The sequence below is a fragment of the Salvelinus alpinus genome, chromosome 17, assembly GCF_045679555.1.
Source record: "Salvelinus alpinus chromosome 17, SLU_Salpinus.1, whole genome shotgun sequence".
NCBI lineage: Eukaryota > Metazoa > Chordata > Actinopteri > Salmoniformes > Salmonidae > Salvelinus > Salvelinus alpinus.
Genome location: NC_092102.1, coordinates 49,165,988 through 49,183,311, shown reverse-complemented (window position 1 = coordinate 49,183,311; position 17,324 = coordinate 49,165,988). Strand labels below are relative to the sequence as shown.

Sequence of the window (17,324 nt, the reverse complement as noted above, 5' to 3'; positions counted from 1 at the left end):
GCATTTTGACCCCCAGTTTAGGGAAGAGGATTGTGAGCGAAGCAACAAAATCCCCAAGAATCACTGTGAAAGAATTGCAGGCCTTGGTGGCGTCTTGGGGTCACCAGGGTTCAAAAAGCACCATCAGACGCCACAACCACAGGCTCTTTGGAAGGGTTGCCAGAAGAAAGCCCTTTCTGACCCCAAGACACAGACGCAAACGCTTGGAGTTTGCCAAATGTCATTTAAATTATGACTGGAAGAAGGTGCTCTGGTCAGATGAGACAAAAATTGAACGTTTTAGTCAGATACAGCATCGGCATGTTTGGCGTCGAAACAGAGATGCATACAAGGAGAGGAACCTCATACCCACGGTGAAATATGGAGTGGGGTCGGTGATGTTTTGGGGCTGTTTTATTCCAGAGGTCCAGGGGCACTGGTTAAGATTGATGGCATAATGAATTCCACCAAGTATCAGGCAATTTTGGATGGCAATCTGGTTGCCTCTGCTGGGACTTGGCCTTCGGTGGACTTTCCAACAAGACAACGACCTAAAACATACCTCAAGATTCACACAGAAATGGTTCGGTGACAACAAAATCAATGTTCTGCCATGGCCATCTCAGTCGCCGGACCTCAATCCAAGCGAAAACCTGTGGGCTGAGTGGAAGAGGGCAGTTGATAAGCGCAAACCCAAGAATGTGAAGGATCTTGAAAGGATCTGCATAGAGGAATGGTCCAAAATCCCTCCAAATGTGTTCCTTAACCTTGTCAAACATTACAGGAAAAGACTCCATGCTGTTATCCTTGACAGAGGTGGTTACACTAAGTACTAAATGAGGAGTGTCATTAATGATAAAACCTTGATTTTGGTGAAATGTATTTTGTATTAAATAATTGTCTGATTTTGGTGGGTTCCATTGAAATGTTAATAAAGTACAGTATTTCTCACATTTTGGTATTTTGAGTTTCTCTATAATTATATTGTTTCTTTTTTTAAGTATTGTTTGTGCATTGCCAGTCAGGGGTGCCAGTGAGTTTGGAGTCCACTGTGTACAGGGCAGCAGGGTTGAGTAACTGGGTGGTAGCCGACTGGGATTGCTATTCAACAGTCTGATGGCCTTGAGATAGAAGTTGTTTTTCAGTCTCTGACCTCGCCGTCTGGATGGTAGCGGGGTGAACAGGCAGTGGCTCGGGTGGTTGTTGTCCTTGATGATCTTTTTGGCCTTCCTGTGACATCGGGTGGTGTAGGTGTCCTGGAGGGTAGGTAGTTTGCCCCCGGTGATGCGTTGTGCAGACCGCACTACCCTCTGGAGAGCCCTGTGGTTGCAGTCGGTGCAGTTGTCGTACCAGGCGGTGATACAGCCCGACAGGATGCTCTCAATTGTGACAAGCCAAATATCTTCAGCCTCCTGAGGTTGAAGTGGCATCTGGAAAATTCACCCACAAATAACTTTATATACCGGCATACACTATATATATACCGTACAAAAATGTGTGGATTCGGCTACTTCAGCCACACACGTTGCTGACAAGTATATCAAATCGAGCACACATCCATGCAATCTCCATAGACAAACATTGACTGCAGAGCTCCAAGCTCCAAATCGAGCACCGTCATAGGGTGCCACTTTTCCAACAAGTCAGTTCGTCAAATTTCTGCCCTGCTAGAGCTGCCCCAGTCAACTGTAAGTGCTGTTATTGTGAAGTGGAAAGGTCTAAGAGCAACAACGGCTCAGTCGCGAAGTGGTAGTCCACACAAGCTCACAAAACGTGACTATCCTCGGTTGCAACACTCACTACCGAGTTCCAAACTGCCTCTGGAAGCAATGTCAGTACAAGAACTGTTCGTCGGGAGCTTCATGAAATGGGTTTCCATGGCCGAGCAGCCGCACACAAGCCTAAGATCACCACGCGCAATGCCAAGAGGTGTAAAGCTCGCCACCATTGGACTCTGGAGCAGTGGAAACACGTTGTCTGGAGTGAGGAATCACGCTTCACCATCTGGCAGTCCGACGGACGAATCTGGGTTTGGCGGATGCCAGGAGAACACTACTTGCCCGAATGCATAGTGCTATAAAATTTGGTGGAGGTGGAATAATGGTCTGTGGCTGTTTTTCATGGTTTGGGCTAGGCCCCTTAGTTCCAGTGAAGGGAAATCTTAACGCTACAGCATACAATGACATTCTAGATGATTCTGTGCTTTCAACTTTGTGGCAACAGTTTGGGGAAGGCCCTTTCCTGTTTCAGCATGACAATGCCCTTGTGCACAAAGTAAGGTCGAGATCGGTGTGGAAGATCTTGATTGGCCTGCACAGAGCCCTGACCTCAACCCCCATCAAACACCTTTGGGATGAATTGAAACACTGACTGCAAGCCAGGCCTAATCGCCCAACATCAGTACCCAACCTCACTAATGCTCTTGTAGCTGAATGGAAGCAAGTCCCCCGCAGCAATGTCCCAACATCTAGTGGAAAGCCTTCCCAGAAGAGTGGAGGCTGTTATAGCAGCAATGTTCCAACATCTAGTGGAAAGCCTTCCCTGAAGAGTGGAGGCTGTTGTAGCAGCAAAGGGGGGGGGGACCAACTCCATATTAATGCCCATGATTTTTGAATGAGATGTTTGACGAGCAGGTGTCCACATACTTTTAGTCATGTAGTGTAGTGACTAAAACATTTTATTTGAAACGTTTCTTACATTGGTATACAATCTCATAGGCTTATGTCTATTATGAGTGGGAAAAGATTGGGAAAAGATTTCCAAAAATTAAAATCACTTTGGGGCTGTTTTCCTTGTGTTTTTGACAGTCTTTAATGTAATAGAATGAAAATTAAACACACACAAAAAAAAAAAAAAAAAAATGTTTTTGCTCCTTGCAACACAGTCCATGGTGTTGTTTTCCTACCTTATCCTTGATGAGCAGAGTGCACTGTGGGGGATGTGGGAAGTGAGCGGTAGTCCTCTGGACTATCAGTTTGAAGGCTGCGTTGGACTGGACATTCTCCAGGTAGTGCTTCCACAGAATACTGCCTGACTTGCTGTCGATGCCAAACAGCTGGAACCAAACAGATGATCATTATTTCATACTGTGTGCTATAAAGTATAACAACACTTATTTTATGTAAAAAAAATAACATGAGCTGGTCGCACACCCAGAAAATAGTTTGTGTGGAGGTGCTGACTAACGGCGAATAAACTATAAACTATCAAAATAAAGAAAGTCGCACACTCCATGTATAAACTCCCAACAATTTATTGCTTTTTGCCGAAACGTTGGTAAATACCCATTAAGTTGTTGGGAGATTATACATGCAGTGTGTGACTTTCTATATTTTGATAGTTAATACTTATTTTATGGCCAAGAACAAACGCACTGTGAAAGCCGAACATCCTTCCAATCCTTCCAATCCTGGACCAAATTCGGTTTGGGGATCCCTGGCTGATATCAATGTGAAAGTTAGGGAAAATACAATACATAACTAACACATTGCAGTTTCTCAGGTCTTATTGTGACACCCAGAGACCAAAACGAGCCATTCACACACATAATTCATTACTTCGGTAAGATATGGGTGTAAATTGTTTCCTTGGGCGCTTTTGTGATGAACTATATTATTAGATTTGTCTTACAGCTAAGGGTAAGTTAAATGTCTTGAGCTGGTACAGTAACAAATACCAATCCCCACAAAGCCTAAATAAATACCATTAAAATTCACAGACCTTAACGTAGCCTAAGAATGAACGTTCTCCATTTATACCCTGAACAGACCTGTTATAGCTAGAAGAGCCCTGGGAGTGTGGTGCAAGGAAAATAACCTCTCACTCAATATCAACAAAACAAAGATGATCGTGGACTTCAGAAACTGCAGAGGGAGCACCCCCCCCCCACCTCCCCATCCACGTCGACGGGACAGCAGTGTAGCTTCAAGTTCCTCGGCGTACACATCACTGATAAACTGAAATGTTCCACCCACACAGACAGTGTGGCGAAGAAGGCACAACAGTGCCTCTTCAACCTCAGGAGGCTGAAGAAATTTGGCTTGGCACCTTTAACCCTCACAAGCTTTTACAGATGTACAATTTAGAGCATCCTGTCGGGCTGTATCACCGCCTGGTATGGCAACTGCACCGCCCGCAACCGCAGGGCTCTCCAGAGGGTGATGTGGTCTGCCCAACGCATCACCGGGGGCAAACTACCTGCCCTCCAGGACACCTGCAGCACCGGATGTCACAGGAAGGCCAAAAAGATCATCAAGGACAACAACCACCCGAGCCACTGTCTGTTCACTCCGCTATAACCCAGAAGGCGAGGTCAATACAGGTGCATCAAAGCTGGGACCGAGAGACTGAAAAACTTCTATCTCAAGGCCATCAGACTGTTAAATAGCCATCACTAGCACATTAGAGCCTGCTGTCTATAGGCATAGACTTGAAATCACTGGCCACTTTAAGGAATGGAACACTAGTCACTTTAATAATGTTTACATATCTTGCTTTACTCATCTCATACTGTATTCTATACTATCTACTGTATCTTAGTCTATGCCGCTTTGACATTGCTCATCCATATATTCTTAATTCATCATTCCTTTACTTAGATATGTGTGTTTTGGGTATATATTGTGAAATTGTTAGATATTACTGCTCTGTTGGAGCTAGAAACACAAGCATTTCGAAACATCAGCATACCTTGCTTAAACACGTGTATGTGACCAATAAAATTTGATTTGAAGAGGACTCTAAGGTTTCTTCCATAGAAGGTCTGTTGATAAAACAGTTGTTCCCTGACCGGGAATCGAACCCGGGCCGCGGCGGTGAGAGCGCCGAATCCTAACCACTAGACCACCAGGGAAGGTGTAGTCATGTGTTGATTGAACCCTTATGATAAACATAGTAATTGTTGACAGATAAATATGTATATTTTTACCATTGTTGACGGATAAATATGTATTTATTTACTATATTTTATAAATAGTTTGTCACGGAGATTGCTCTAGTTCGCCCAAACAGTTTTTTTCTCTAAGCAAACAAACTCAGTCAACTCACTGCACGTCGTGCACGATCGAAGATCAAACTCCGCCTGGTCTGAACAGCGAGTGTCACCTCGTAGTATAAAACCACTCGCCAATCCTTCATTCTGGCAGAACATTTACTGCCGATACAGTTCACTACTATCGCAGGGTCGTTAGAGGGTTTTATTTACCCCAAATCTATTTTTCAAATGGGCCCCGTCGCCTAGCGTTAACTCGCCTACTAGCCTCGCCGATTGAGTTGGGTGCTATTTAACATCAGCACGTCTCTTGGGTAACAAACAGGTGAGATTTGCTTGAAACGGCAGTTTGATGATGAATGCAGCGATGCTAAGTTAACGAGCTAATGCTAATGATGCTCGGTCATATATGATGTACTTGTTGTTTAGGACATTTGCTTTGTATTTGACAACAGCACGAAGTCATCATGATTTCAGTCTTCCAGACTTATCTTTTTTTTTCTGTAATTTGTTTGCAGCTACACTCACTTTCGTGTTATTGTTTGCCAACATTACCAAGGAAGATTTGCTTTTGACATTTTTTCTCGAGAATGTCATTTTTAGGCCTTTCGTCCCAAATGGACAACATGTTCTTCTAGCTAACGTTAGTCGAGTTGGCTTTTTCTTCAACAACAGGCCACCAAATTATGTTCTGTTTCTAAACTCAAGTTTGTCATTTTTCGTTCACATTTTTTTTAAAGAATGGGAACATTGTAAATTAACGTTAGCTAGCAAAGTATAGTTAGGCGCCTAGCTAACTATATCTAACGTTAGCTAGCTAGTTATGTACCACCAGCGAATGGCAGTTGTTAATCGAAATCATGGTTAGGTTTAGGTCGAATGGACCCTGAGTTTAGCACAGCCACATCAGTGAGATATTGTAATTTTGGGGCGACAATGGTTAGACCGTTGGGTGGTTAGACGGTTCGTCCGGTAACCGAAAGGTTAATTGGCTCGAATCCCGGAGCTGACAAGGTAAAAACCTGTCGTTCTGCTCCTGAACAAGGCAGTTAACCCACTTTTCCCTGGTAGGCCGTTATTGTAGATAAGAATTTGTTCTTAACTGACTTGCCTAGTTTAAACAAAGGTTAAATTTAAAAAAGACCTTGTCATTTGTGTTTAGTAGTATCAGATGCCTACGTTAAAGTCACAGAACAGATGGTAGCCTACACACTAACAATTTGAGGCAGCCTTGCCAGTAATGATTGCTTCAATATTTATCATATAGATAAGTGTGAGAGGTGATTCTTATTGCGTGTTACTGTATGTACTTAGCCAGCCATGCATTATGAAGAACTGGCTAGGAACTACATCGTTGTAAAAAAAAAAACGTGTGCTATAATGTCTGGCTATGTACAAATGTCTGACTTAGTCTCCCATTCTTCCAGGGTTTCTATCTAACGCACTATTCAACAAGATCTGAAGAATGGCAGCGATCAACGCAGGCGGTTCTCTTGTTGCTACCAATGACTACTACCGAAGTGAGTAGCTCTCGGGCCGGGGCATGTCTTTACAAACGAAGCCCTCGGGTCCTAACTCAATCACGCTCCATCAGTGTGATTTTCCTTTGTCTTTGGAAGCATTGAAAACTGGCACGCAAGTAAAAAATATATATCAGTATCAGGTCAAAAGTTTGGATACACCTACAGTTTTAATACATTTGTACTATTTTCTACATTGTAGAATAATAGTGAAGACATCAACTATGAAATAACACATATGGAATCATGTAGTAACCCCCAAAAAAAGTGTTAAACAAATCAAAATACTTCTTCAAAGTAGCCACCCTTTGCCTTGACAGCTTTGCACACTTTTGGCATTCTCTCAACCAGCTTAATTCTTTGTTGTAATTTAACCTTTATTTAACCTTTATTTTCATGAGGTAGTCACCTGGAATGCATTTAAATTAACAGGTGCACTTTGTTAAAAGTTAATTTGTGGAATTTCTTTCCTTAATGCATTTGTGCCAATCAGTTGTTTTGTGACAAGGTAGGGGGGGGTGTATACAGAAGAGAGCCCTATTTGGTAAAAGACCAAGTCCATATTATGGCAAGAACATCTCAAATAAGCAAAGAGAAACGACAGTCCATCATTACTTTAAGACATGAAGGTCAGTCAATCTGGAAAAATTCAAGAACTTTGAAAGTTTCTTCAAGTGCAGTCGCAAAAACCATCAAGTGCTATGATAAAAACTGTCTCAAGAAGACCACCACAGGAAAAGAAGACCCAGATTTACCTCTGCTGTAGAGGATAAGTTCATTAGAGTTAACTGCACCTCAGAAATTGTGGGGATCAAACCTCTTGGTCATGAATGGGTTGTATTGTCCAGCCCTATCCTGATCCAGTGACAGGAGTATGGATTGATCCTGTGACAATAGCCTAGATCTGGAGTGGGCTTGTAAAGGTGTTGAATGAGTTGTCCTGTACGAACCTAACAGTCCTATTGGTTTAACTTTCCCCAGGGCGCATCGGCTCCACCTCCAGCAGCAGCTCCTGTGGCAGTTCAGAGTACAGTGGGGAGGTCATTCCACACCATCCAGGTACACAAAGCATATGGGTGATGGTGGGGAATGTGTTTGATGGGGTAGGGACTGTGTTCAGGGGTGGTACTGGGAGATAACCCAAACTGGTTGGGTAGGGACTGTGTTCAGGGGTGGTACTGGGAGATAACCCAAACTGGTGGGGTAGGGACTGTGTTCAGGGGTGGTACTGGGAGATAACCCAAACTGTAGGTCTATAAAAGTTCCAGTTTGAGGATTTCTAATTGTCCTAATGCACCACCACTTACGTGCCTCAGAGCTTCTCAATGTATTTTTATGGTCACCACAGTCTAGTTCCTCACTGTATTTGAAAAAATATTTCCAACACTCGTTCTCTCGGTAGTGAAATGGCAACGTATTGCTGATCCCATGTATCCAGCGGAAACGTCATAGAATAGACTATCTGAACACTTCTCCCTGGCTCAAATACAGCTGTGTATTACAGCAAAACTACTTGTCTAAATTACACTATAGTGACCAGGAAATACGATGACATCGCTAAAGTAGTCAAATATTTAGTAGGAAACAACTCTGTCGGCATTGACATATCATCAAACTTTAGACGGTTGTCAATGTTGACATTAGCTATTCAAGTTTGTCAAAAAATAGCTGGCAATGCTAGCAATCGTTATACTCCATCTAAAGTCAATCTGGTGACATCAAAATGATGATTTTTTTTCCTACTAATTATTTGCCTCCTTTTTGAATGTCATTGTATATCCAAGCCACTGTAATGCACCTTTTTGAAATCGTCATCGGCGCTCATTGATGATGCATTGAGTAGAATGCTCAGTCGGGCATCCGTCCTAAACGAACATTCAAAACTATATTGTGACGAAACGCACAACTCGGGAATAGCGAGAGCTCAAGTCAGACAGAGCGAGGAAGACCGGCGAAGGAGAGAAATTAAAGATTTTTTTTTTACTGAACCAACTGCCATGTGTAGCTAATTAGATAATTTTTTTTATAGAGGGTATTTTTTTTTATCAGGATAATTTCAGATCTGGTCTATATTTTCACACCGGTCCGTGGCCACCAAGCGTGATGCGATCCGAGGGTCAACTATAGAATCTTCGGGTAATCGGGTTACTGTATATCCGTGAAAATGTAATTGTCTTATGTTTAGTCATTTTATGTTTTTGACCTAGTTGTTAATCTTGTTTCTCAGGTCTGCCCAAACAAGATTCTGGACATTGGTGGTCCAGCTTCTTCTTTGGGAAGCAGAACCAGCCAGGAATGACCACTCTGACAGAGGAGGCCAAGCAGAAGTAAGTTAAAGTAGGGAAATGTGGGTAATGGACCTCTTACCTATTCAAAACACTTCAGAATGTTCTTGACTTATCCCCTGGTTCCATTGCGCTCACTGGGGGGGTAAAATCAACATTGCTTTTAGAGCTGAACTGAACGTACCAACTCTGATGCAACATACTCTCAGAAGCACAGTGCACTTTGTTTCATGTCTGTAGGTTTTACCATTGCTGAGATATTACAATTTGTGTGTGTGTCTGAATTCTGGGTCGAAAGGTCACAGGATATGATGCACAGGTCAATGGCAAAGCCTTTTATCCAAAAAATGGTGCCAAAATGTCACTGGGTGGACTCGGATTAACAAACGGAAATATCTTGAGATGGGGAAAGTCATTTTCAGGAGTTAACTGGAATTTGAGAGGGAGACATTTCCTGAGTTACAGTTCATAAAAGGAAATCGGTCAATTTAAATAAATTAGGCCCTAATCAATGGATTTCACATGACCGGTCAGGGGTGCAGCCATGGGTGGGCCTGGAATGTCACAGGCACACGCACCGGGGAGCCAGGCCCAGCCAATCAGTTTTCCCCCACAAAAGGGCTTTATTACAGACAGAAATACTCTGTTTTATCAGCTGTCCGGGTGGCTGGTCTTAGACATACTGCCACATTATCTAAAATGGCGCTGAGTGCGGCTTATGGTAGAGAATTTAACATTAAATTCAATTGCACCCTCCCTCCACTTGAGACATCTGTGGCATTGTGTTGTGTGACAAAACTGCACATTTTTAAAGAGGCCTTTTCTTGTACCCAGCAGAAGGTGCACCTGTGTAATGGTCATGCTATTTAATCAGCTTCATGATATGCCACACCTGTCAGGTGGATTAATTATCTTGGCAAAGGAGAAACTCTCATTAAAAGGAAAGTAAAGAAATTTGTGCACAACATTTGAGAATATGTTTTTCATTCATAGCTCCTCCCACACCTATGCTAGACTCAGCAAAACCGTTAACCCCGCCCTCACACTATGATTGGTGAGGTGACTAAACTTCCTGATAGCTACTCTAGTAAAGGTGAGATTGCAAGTGTTCATAAATGGAAAAACAAACAGATTCTTAGTTGGGCCTTTTTATTAGCAGCAAAGACAAAGGTATCTTAAGTTACAAAGTCCCATAGTGAACATACTTACATTTATACAGACTAATTGGTCAGAAGAGGGACAAGGCCATCCAGAATACAGGCTTATTAATATCAAACAAATAAAAACAAGAATGAGCATCTGTAATTTCACACAAATGTGCTCATAGCAGGGTTCCCATATTCACGTGTAGCCTACCGCCTTGTAGGATCGTTATCCAGATTTTCATATCCTTATACTGTCCTTTTTCCCACACCGGGATTTACAGTATTACTGGCTTAGTACACAAGGGGGGTACAAATGCCAAAGCCCATTGGGCGTCTTAACCAGAATGCTAGCGAAATTTGCACACGTAAGCAAAAATACCAGGTCTTTATAAGTGTTGTGAAACAACTTCAACTAGTGGTAAATTCATTAGCTGACATTTCCGAACTCTTATTAGGGTGTTGTCTTGCTTCATGAATAATCCCTCCTGGGTCCCTCACTATGACAGCTTTCTAAGGCATAATCCTCATGGCAGTTTCATCTAAAGCATTAAGCAAGGTGCTACCTGCTGAATACAACACCCGTTTTCCTTGTTCTCAATCTCTCTCTCTCTAACCAACTCCTCCTCGCTCACACTCAACCTCTCTCTCTCTCTCCCTAACCAACTCCTCCTCGCTCACACTCAACCTCTCTCTCTCTCTCCCTAACCAACTCCTCCTCGCTCACACTCAACCTCTCTCCCTCCCTAACCAACTCCTCCTCGCTCACACTCAACCTCTCTCTCTCTCTCTCTCTCCCTAACCAACTCCTCCTCGCTCACACTCAACCTCTCTCTCTCTCCCTAACCAACTCCTCCTCGCTCACACTCAACCTCTCTCTCTCTCTCCCTAACCAACTCCTCCTCGCTCACACTCAACCTCTCTCTCTCTCCCTAACCAACTCCTCCTCGCTCACACTCAACCTCTCTCTCTCTCCCTAACCAACTCCTCCTCGCTCACACTCAACCTCTCTCTCTCTCTCCCTAACCAACTCCTCCTCGCTCACACTCAACCTCTCTCTCTCTCCCTAACCAACTCCTCCTCGCTCACACTCAACCTCTCTCTCTCTCTCTCTCTAACCAACTCCTCCTCGCTCACACTCAACCTCTCTCTCTCTCTCCCTAACCAACTCCTCCTCGCTCACACTCTCTCTCTCTCTCTCTCCCTAACCAACTCCTCCTCGCTCACACTCAACCTCTCTCTCTCTCCCTAACCAACTCCTCCTCGCTCACACTCAACCTCTCTCTCTCTCTCCCTAACCAACTCCTCCTCGCTCACACTCAACCTCTCTCTCTCTCTCCCTAACCAACTCCTCCTCGCTCACACTCAACCTCTCTCTCTCTCTCCCTAACCAACTCCTCCTCGCTCACACTCAACCTCTCTCTCTCTCCCTAACCAACTCCTCCTCGCTCACACTCAACCTCTCTCTCTCTCCCTAACCAACTCCTCCTCGCTCACACTCAACCTCTCTCTCTCTCCCTAACCAACTCCTCCTCGCTCACACTCAACCTCTCTCTCTCTCTCTCTCTAACCAACTCCTCCTCGCTCACACTCAACCTCTCTCTCTCTCTCCCTAACCAACTCCTCCTCGCTCACACTCTCTCTCTCTCTCTCTCCCTAACCAACTCCTCCTCGCTCACACTCAACCTCTCTCTCTCTCCCTAACCAACTCCTCCTCGCTCACACTCAACCTCTCTCTCTCTCTCTCTCTCTCTCCCTAACCAACTCCTCCTCGCTCACACTCAACCTCTCTCTCTCTCTCTCTCCCTAACCAACTCCTCCTCGCTCACACTCAACCTCTCTCTCTCTCTCTCTCCCTAACCAACTCCTCCTCGCTCACACTCAACCTCTCTCTCTCTCTCTCTCTCCCTAACCAACTCCTCCTCGCTCACACTCAACCTCTCTCTCTCTCTCCCTAACCAACTCCTCCTCGCTCACACTCAACCTCTCTCTCTCTCTCTCCCTAACCAACTCCTCCTCGCTCACACTCAACCTCTCTCTCTCTCTCTCCCTAACCAACTCCTCCTCGCTCACACTCAACCTCTCTCTCTCTCTCTCCCTAACCAACTCCTCCTCGCTCACACTCAACCTCTCTCTCTCTCTCCCTAACCAACTCCTCCTCGCTCACACTCAACCTCTCTCTCTCTCTCCCTAACCAACTCCTCCTCGCTCACACTCAACCTCTCTCTCTCTCTCCCTAACCAACTCCTCCTCGCTCACACTCAACCTCTCTCTCTCTCTCCCTAACCAACTCCTCCTCGCTCACACTCAACCTCTCTCTCTCTCTCCCTAACCAACTCCTCCTCGCTCACACTCAACCTCTCTCTCTCTCTCCCTAACCAACTCCTCCTCGCTCACACTCAACCTCTCTCTCTCTCTCCCTAACCAACTCCTCCTCGCTCACACTCAACCTCTCTCTCTCTCTCCCTAACCAACTCCTCCTCGCTCACACTCAACCTCTCTCTCTCTCTCCCTAACCAACTCCTCCTCGCTCACACTCAACCTCTCTCTCTCTCTCCCTAACCAACTCCTCCTCGCTCACACTCAACCTCTCTCTCTCTCTCCCTAACCAACTCCTCCTCGCTCACACTCAACCTCTCTCTCTCTCTCCCTAACCAACTCCTCCTCGCTCACACTCAACCTCTCTCTCTCTCTCCCTAACCAACTCCTCCTCGCTCACACTCAACCTCTCTCTCTCCCTGGGAATTGAACTGGCGACCTTTGCATTGTTAGTCTTACCAACTGAGTCACGCAGGTCATCCTTACCTCTCCCCATTTTTTGCTTTGCTCTCACACTCGACCTCTGTCTTCCAGGGCGGCGGCCATGACTGTGACCAACGGCCAGGTGACCTGCGTTGCCAGGGAGATGGTGATGAAGAGGCAGGTCAGCGGCGGCAGCAAAGCCGGGAAGTCCGAGCCGGGGAGTCCACCCTCCTCCTGAGAGATGGGACAAACGCTAGGAGACGGGAGGCTGCGTCCCCATTCCCTAAACCCTTGATTCTGTTCCATCCTCCACACTACATAGAATGTATGCCTGTTACATTGCTTCATACTAGGTAGTATGGATATTGGAACACACACCCTTTTTTTGTTTGTCTTAGTAGGACAGGCTGACAATGATCCTTGTTTTTCTTGTATCCCTTTTTTTTATTTTATTTTTTAATCTATGAACAAAATATATATATATTAAAAAAAACTTTTTTACATTTGTACTTGTCTGTAACACCGTGGTGCCCTCGTAACTTTTAACTTCTCCACTTTGTCACCCTGTGATTGCAGATGTCTAGTAAAAGTCGCCTCAGCCTAATTATGGACTTGTCTGTCATTTCTGTTTCTTTCAATGGAATTTATTGCTCTGAAAACAATGTTGGTATGCCAAACAGTCAACATTAACCTGGGCACTCGGTATCAAACAGTCAACATTAACCTGGGCACTCGGTATCAAACAGTCAACATTAACCTGGGCATTCAGTATCTATCAGTCAACATTAACCTGGGCACTCAGTATCCAACAGTCAACATTAACCTGGGCATTCAGTATCCCTCAGTCAACATTAACCTGGGCACTCAGTATCTATCAGTCAACATTAACCTGGGCATTCAGTATCCCTCAGTCAACATTAACCTGGGCATTCAGTATCCCTCAGTCAACATTAACCTGGGAATTCAGTATCTATCAGTCAACATTAACCTGGGCACTCAGTATCTATCAGTCAACATTAACCTGGGCACTCAGTATCCATCAGTCAACATTAACCTGGGCACTCAGTATCTATCAGTCAACATTAACATGGGCACTCAGTATCTATCAGTCAACATTAACCTGGGCACTCAGTATCTATCAGTCAACCTTTATCCATCAGTCAACATTAACCTGGGCACTCAGTATCTATCAGTCAACATTAACCTGGGCACTCAGTATCCAACAGTCAACCTTTATCCATCAGTCAACATTAACCTGGGCATTCAGTATCTATCAGTCAACATTAACCTGGGCACTCAGTATCCATCAGTCAACATTAACCTGGGCACTCGGTATCCATCAGTCAACCTTTATCCATCAGTCAACATTAACCTGGGCATTCAGTATCTATCAGTCAACATTAACATGGGCACTCAGTATCTATCAGTCAACATTAACCTGGGCATTCAGTATCTATCAGTCAACATTAACCTGGGCATTCAGTATCTATCAGTCAACATTAACCTGGGCACTCGGTATCCATCAGTCAACATTAACCTGGGCACTCAGTATCTATCAGTCAACATTAACCTGGGCACTCAGTATCCATCAGTCAACATTAAAAAGATCAGAGCCTATAGAGAACATATTATATGGTAATAAAAAAATGTAAGTCTCAGGAATGTCATAAATTATGATTAGCTTCCCTACAGACAATACACTAACCCTCACACATCTAGGGGCAGGGGTTAAAACTGTAGAACCCAGTTCCTACATTTGAATATAAAAATTGATTTTATCAAACAAAACCATGCTACATTTTATCTCTGGGACCCTCAGGATGACAAATCAGAGCCAGATTACTGAATGTAAGTACATTATTTACCTTCAGAGGTGAATGTATCAAACCAGTTGCTGTGATAAAAGTGTTTTGTTGTTCTCAAACAATAGCATGGTATTCTTTCACTGTAATAGCTACTGTAAATTAGACAGTTCAGTTAGATTAACAAGAATTTAAGCTTTTTGCCAATATCAGATATGTCTATGTTCTGGGAAATGTACCTTGTTACTTACAACCTCATGCTAATCACATTAGCGCACGTTAGCTCAACCGTCTCGCGGCGGGGACACCGATCCCGTAGAGGTTTTTACCTGGGTACTCAGTGTTCAACTCTTGTCAGGCTGAATACTGGAAACAGACCATTGATATGCATGCATCCTCTTACCACCTTGTCTGTGACTTATGGAGCCTTTGGCAGTTATGGATCTGAAATACTAGAAACAGGTATAGTATAGGAAGTAAATGGGAATGTCCATTCTTACCATGCTGTGTAAAGTTTTGTCTGTAACCTGGAAGTTTAGGACTATTCAGTACAGCCAAATGCTATGTGAAATGTAACAAAGTTATAAGTATGTCTAGTGGAAGGGGGCTTCCTTACTGCCATACTGCAAGACACCATATTGTCTGACACCAGGCTGTTCTTGTCTTGATTCAAGACACCATATTGTCTGACACCAGGCTTTTCTTGTCTTGATTCAAGACACCATATTGTCTGACACCAGGCTGTTCTTGTCTTGATTCAAGACACCATATTGTCTGACACCAGGCTGTTCTTGTCTTGATTCAAGACACCATATTGTCTGACACCAGGCTTTTCTTGTCTTGATTCAAGACACCATATTGTCTGACACCAGGCTGTTCTTGTCTTGATTCAAGACACCATATTGTCTGACACCAGGCTTTTCTTGTCTTGATTCAAGACACCATATTGTCTGACACCAGGCTTTTCTTGTCTTGATTCAAGACACCATATTGTCTGACACCAGGCTGTTCTTGTCTTGATTCAAGACACCATATTGTCTGACACCAGGCTTTTCTTGTCTTGATTCAAGACACCATATTGTCTGACACCAGGCTTTTCTTGTCTTGATTCAAGACACCATATTGTCTGACACCAGGCTGTTCTTGTCTTGATTCAAGACACCATATTGTCTGACACCAGGCTTTTCTTGTCTTGATTCAAGACACCAAATTGTCTGACACCAGGCTGTTCTTGTCTTGATTCAAGACACCGTATTGTCTGACACCAGGCCATTATTAGGCTGTTCTTGTCTTGACGCTAACTAAGTGCTATTGTCGATTCATAGATTACAATACTAGAGTTGTAGCCATTAGATTGCGTGCATGTGTCATGCCTTGCTACCCAGGAACCAAACGCATAGAACAGAAGGGACCAGGGAAAAACAAATAAGGATTGTTATGTTACTGAAGTGCTTTTATCTTTAGACTGAGCAGCAGTTTTTCCAGGTCACTGGGTAGTTGTGTGTGAGTGGGAACATCCTTCTCACAGAGAGAGAAAGGGAGGGAGAGAGAGAATCAGCCTGTCTCTCAGAGCTAGAGAGAGAGACAGGCCGACAGGCAGCAGAAACCTGTTACCTGGTTCACAGCTAGAGAGAGAGACAGGCCGACAGGCAGCAGAAACCTGTTACCTGGTTCAGAGCTAGAGAGAGAGACAGGCCGACAGGCAGCAGAAACCTGTTGCCTGGTTCAGAGCTAGAGAGAGAGACAGGCCGACAAGCAGCAGAAACCTGTTACCTGGTTCAGAGCTAGAGAGAGAGACAGGCCGACAGGCAGCAGAAACCTGTTACCTGGTCTCTAGCTGTGAACCAGGTAACAGGTTTCTGCTGCCTGTCGGCCTGTCTCTCTCTCTAGCTGTGAACCAGGCATCAGGCAGCTGTTTTATTCAACTCATGCATGAATGTTCCCATATTGCTGCCTGGCAACCAGCCAGTATCAGGAGAAAAGGGAACATCTTGTTCCTTCAGTTGTGCTGCAGTTATGTTATGAAACGAAGAAAGGAAGGGAGGGGAAAATTACCATAGAAAGAGAAGAGTATGAGCAGAGGGGGTATAACTGGACTGTGTGTTTGATTGAATTCATATCTTATACCAATGTATGTAATAATATACAGGGGGGTCTTTTCAATCCACATCGCAGAAGTTCAGCGTTACGGCATGATTGAAATTTAAAAGGCAAATGTTAGTGGAGACTGCATTTACGGTAAACGCTGTCATATGTCGACTCAATCAGAAATTACCTTTAAATTTCGATAGCGCGTAATCTGTAACACTTCAGCGAAAAGAGATTGAATGAAGGCTGAAGTCTGTTTTAGAGAGCGCTTGCAGAAATTGCCTCTTTTTTTCCCCTCACTCTTCTTTCTACCTTCAGAACATAGGAGTCGGGGTAAGATAGGGAGTGACGCAAAATGTAAAAACATGTCCAACACCGGTTGGCTTGATCAAGTCCATATTTCTGTGCTGAGAGGACAGAACAGAGAGCAAGATGTATTCTCCCTCGTCTTCCTCTTGGAGTCTTTCCCTCTGTGTGTTTCAACCTGTTGATTGGTGGTGGTGGTGTGTCTCTACTGGACCGTTCTGTTGGCTGGGGCGCTGGACCAGGGTGCTGGACTGGGGAGCTGGACCGGGGCGCTGGACTGGGGGGCGCTGGACCGGGGTGCTCGACGGGAGCACTGGGCGAGTGCTCTGGGCTGGGGGGGCTGGACTGGGGTGGTGTATGGTTTGGGGCTCCCCAGAACCACACTGACCCACCATCCTTTAGAGATCCCCCCTGCTCCTGGGAACCCTGAGGAGGATATGAAGAGGTGCCGGTACTCAAGTAGTAGCAAA

General features: G+C 44.5%; 1 protein-coding gene and 1 non-coding gene across 2 annotated transcripts; one reads left to right on the top strand and one right to left on the bottom strand.

Moving 5' to 3' along the window:
- Nucleotides 1–4,759: 4,759 nt before the first annotated feature.
- Nucleotides 4,760–4,831, bottom strand: trnae-cuc (transfer RNA glutamic acid (anticodon CUC)). Its single transcript has one exon. It is a non-coding gene; the product is annotated as a tRNA-Glu (tRNA).
- A 204-nt stretch (nt 4,832–5,035) lies between these two features.
- LOC139543121 (pancreatic progenitor cell differentiation and proliferation factor B-like) lies at nt 5,036–13,262 on the top strand. Its single transcript, XM_071349299.1, has 5 exons — nt 5,036–5,294; nt 6,397–6,489; nt 7,471–7,548; nt 8,717–8,816; nt 12,770–13,262. The coding sequence occupies exons 2-5, from the start codon at nt 6,435–6,437 to the stop codon at nt 12,894–12,896; spliced, it is 360 nt and encodes a 119-aa protein (XP_071205400.1). The 5' UTR covers nt 5,036–5,294; nt 6,397–6,434; the 3' UTR covers nt 12,897–13,262.
- The last annotated feature ends 4,062 nt before the right edge of the window (nt 13,263–17,324 follow it).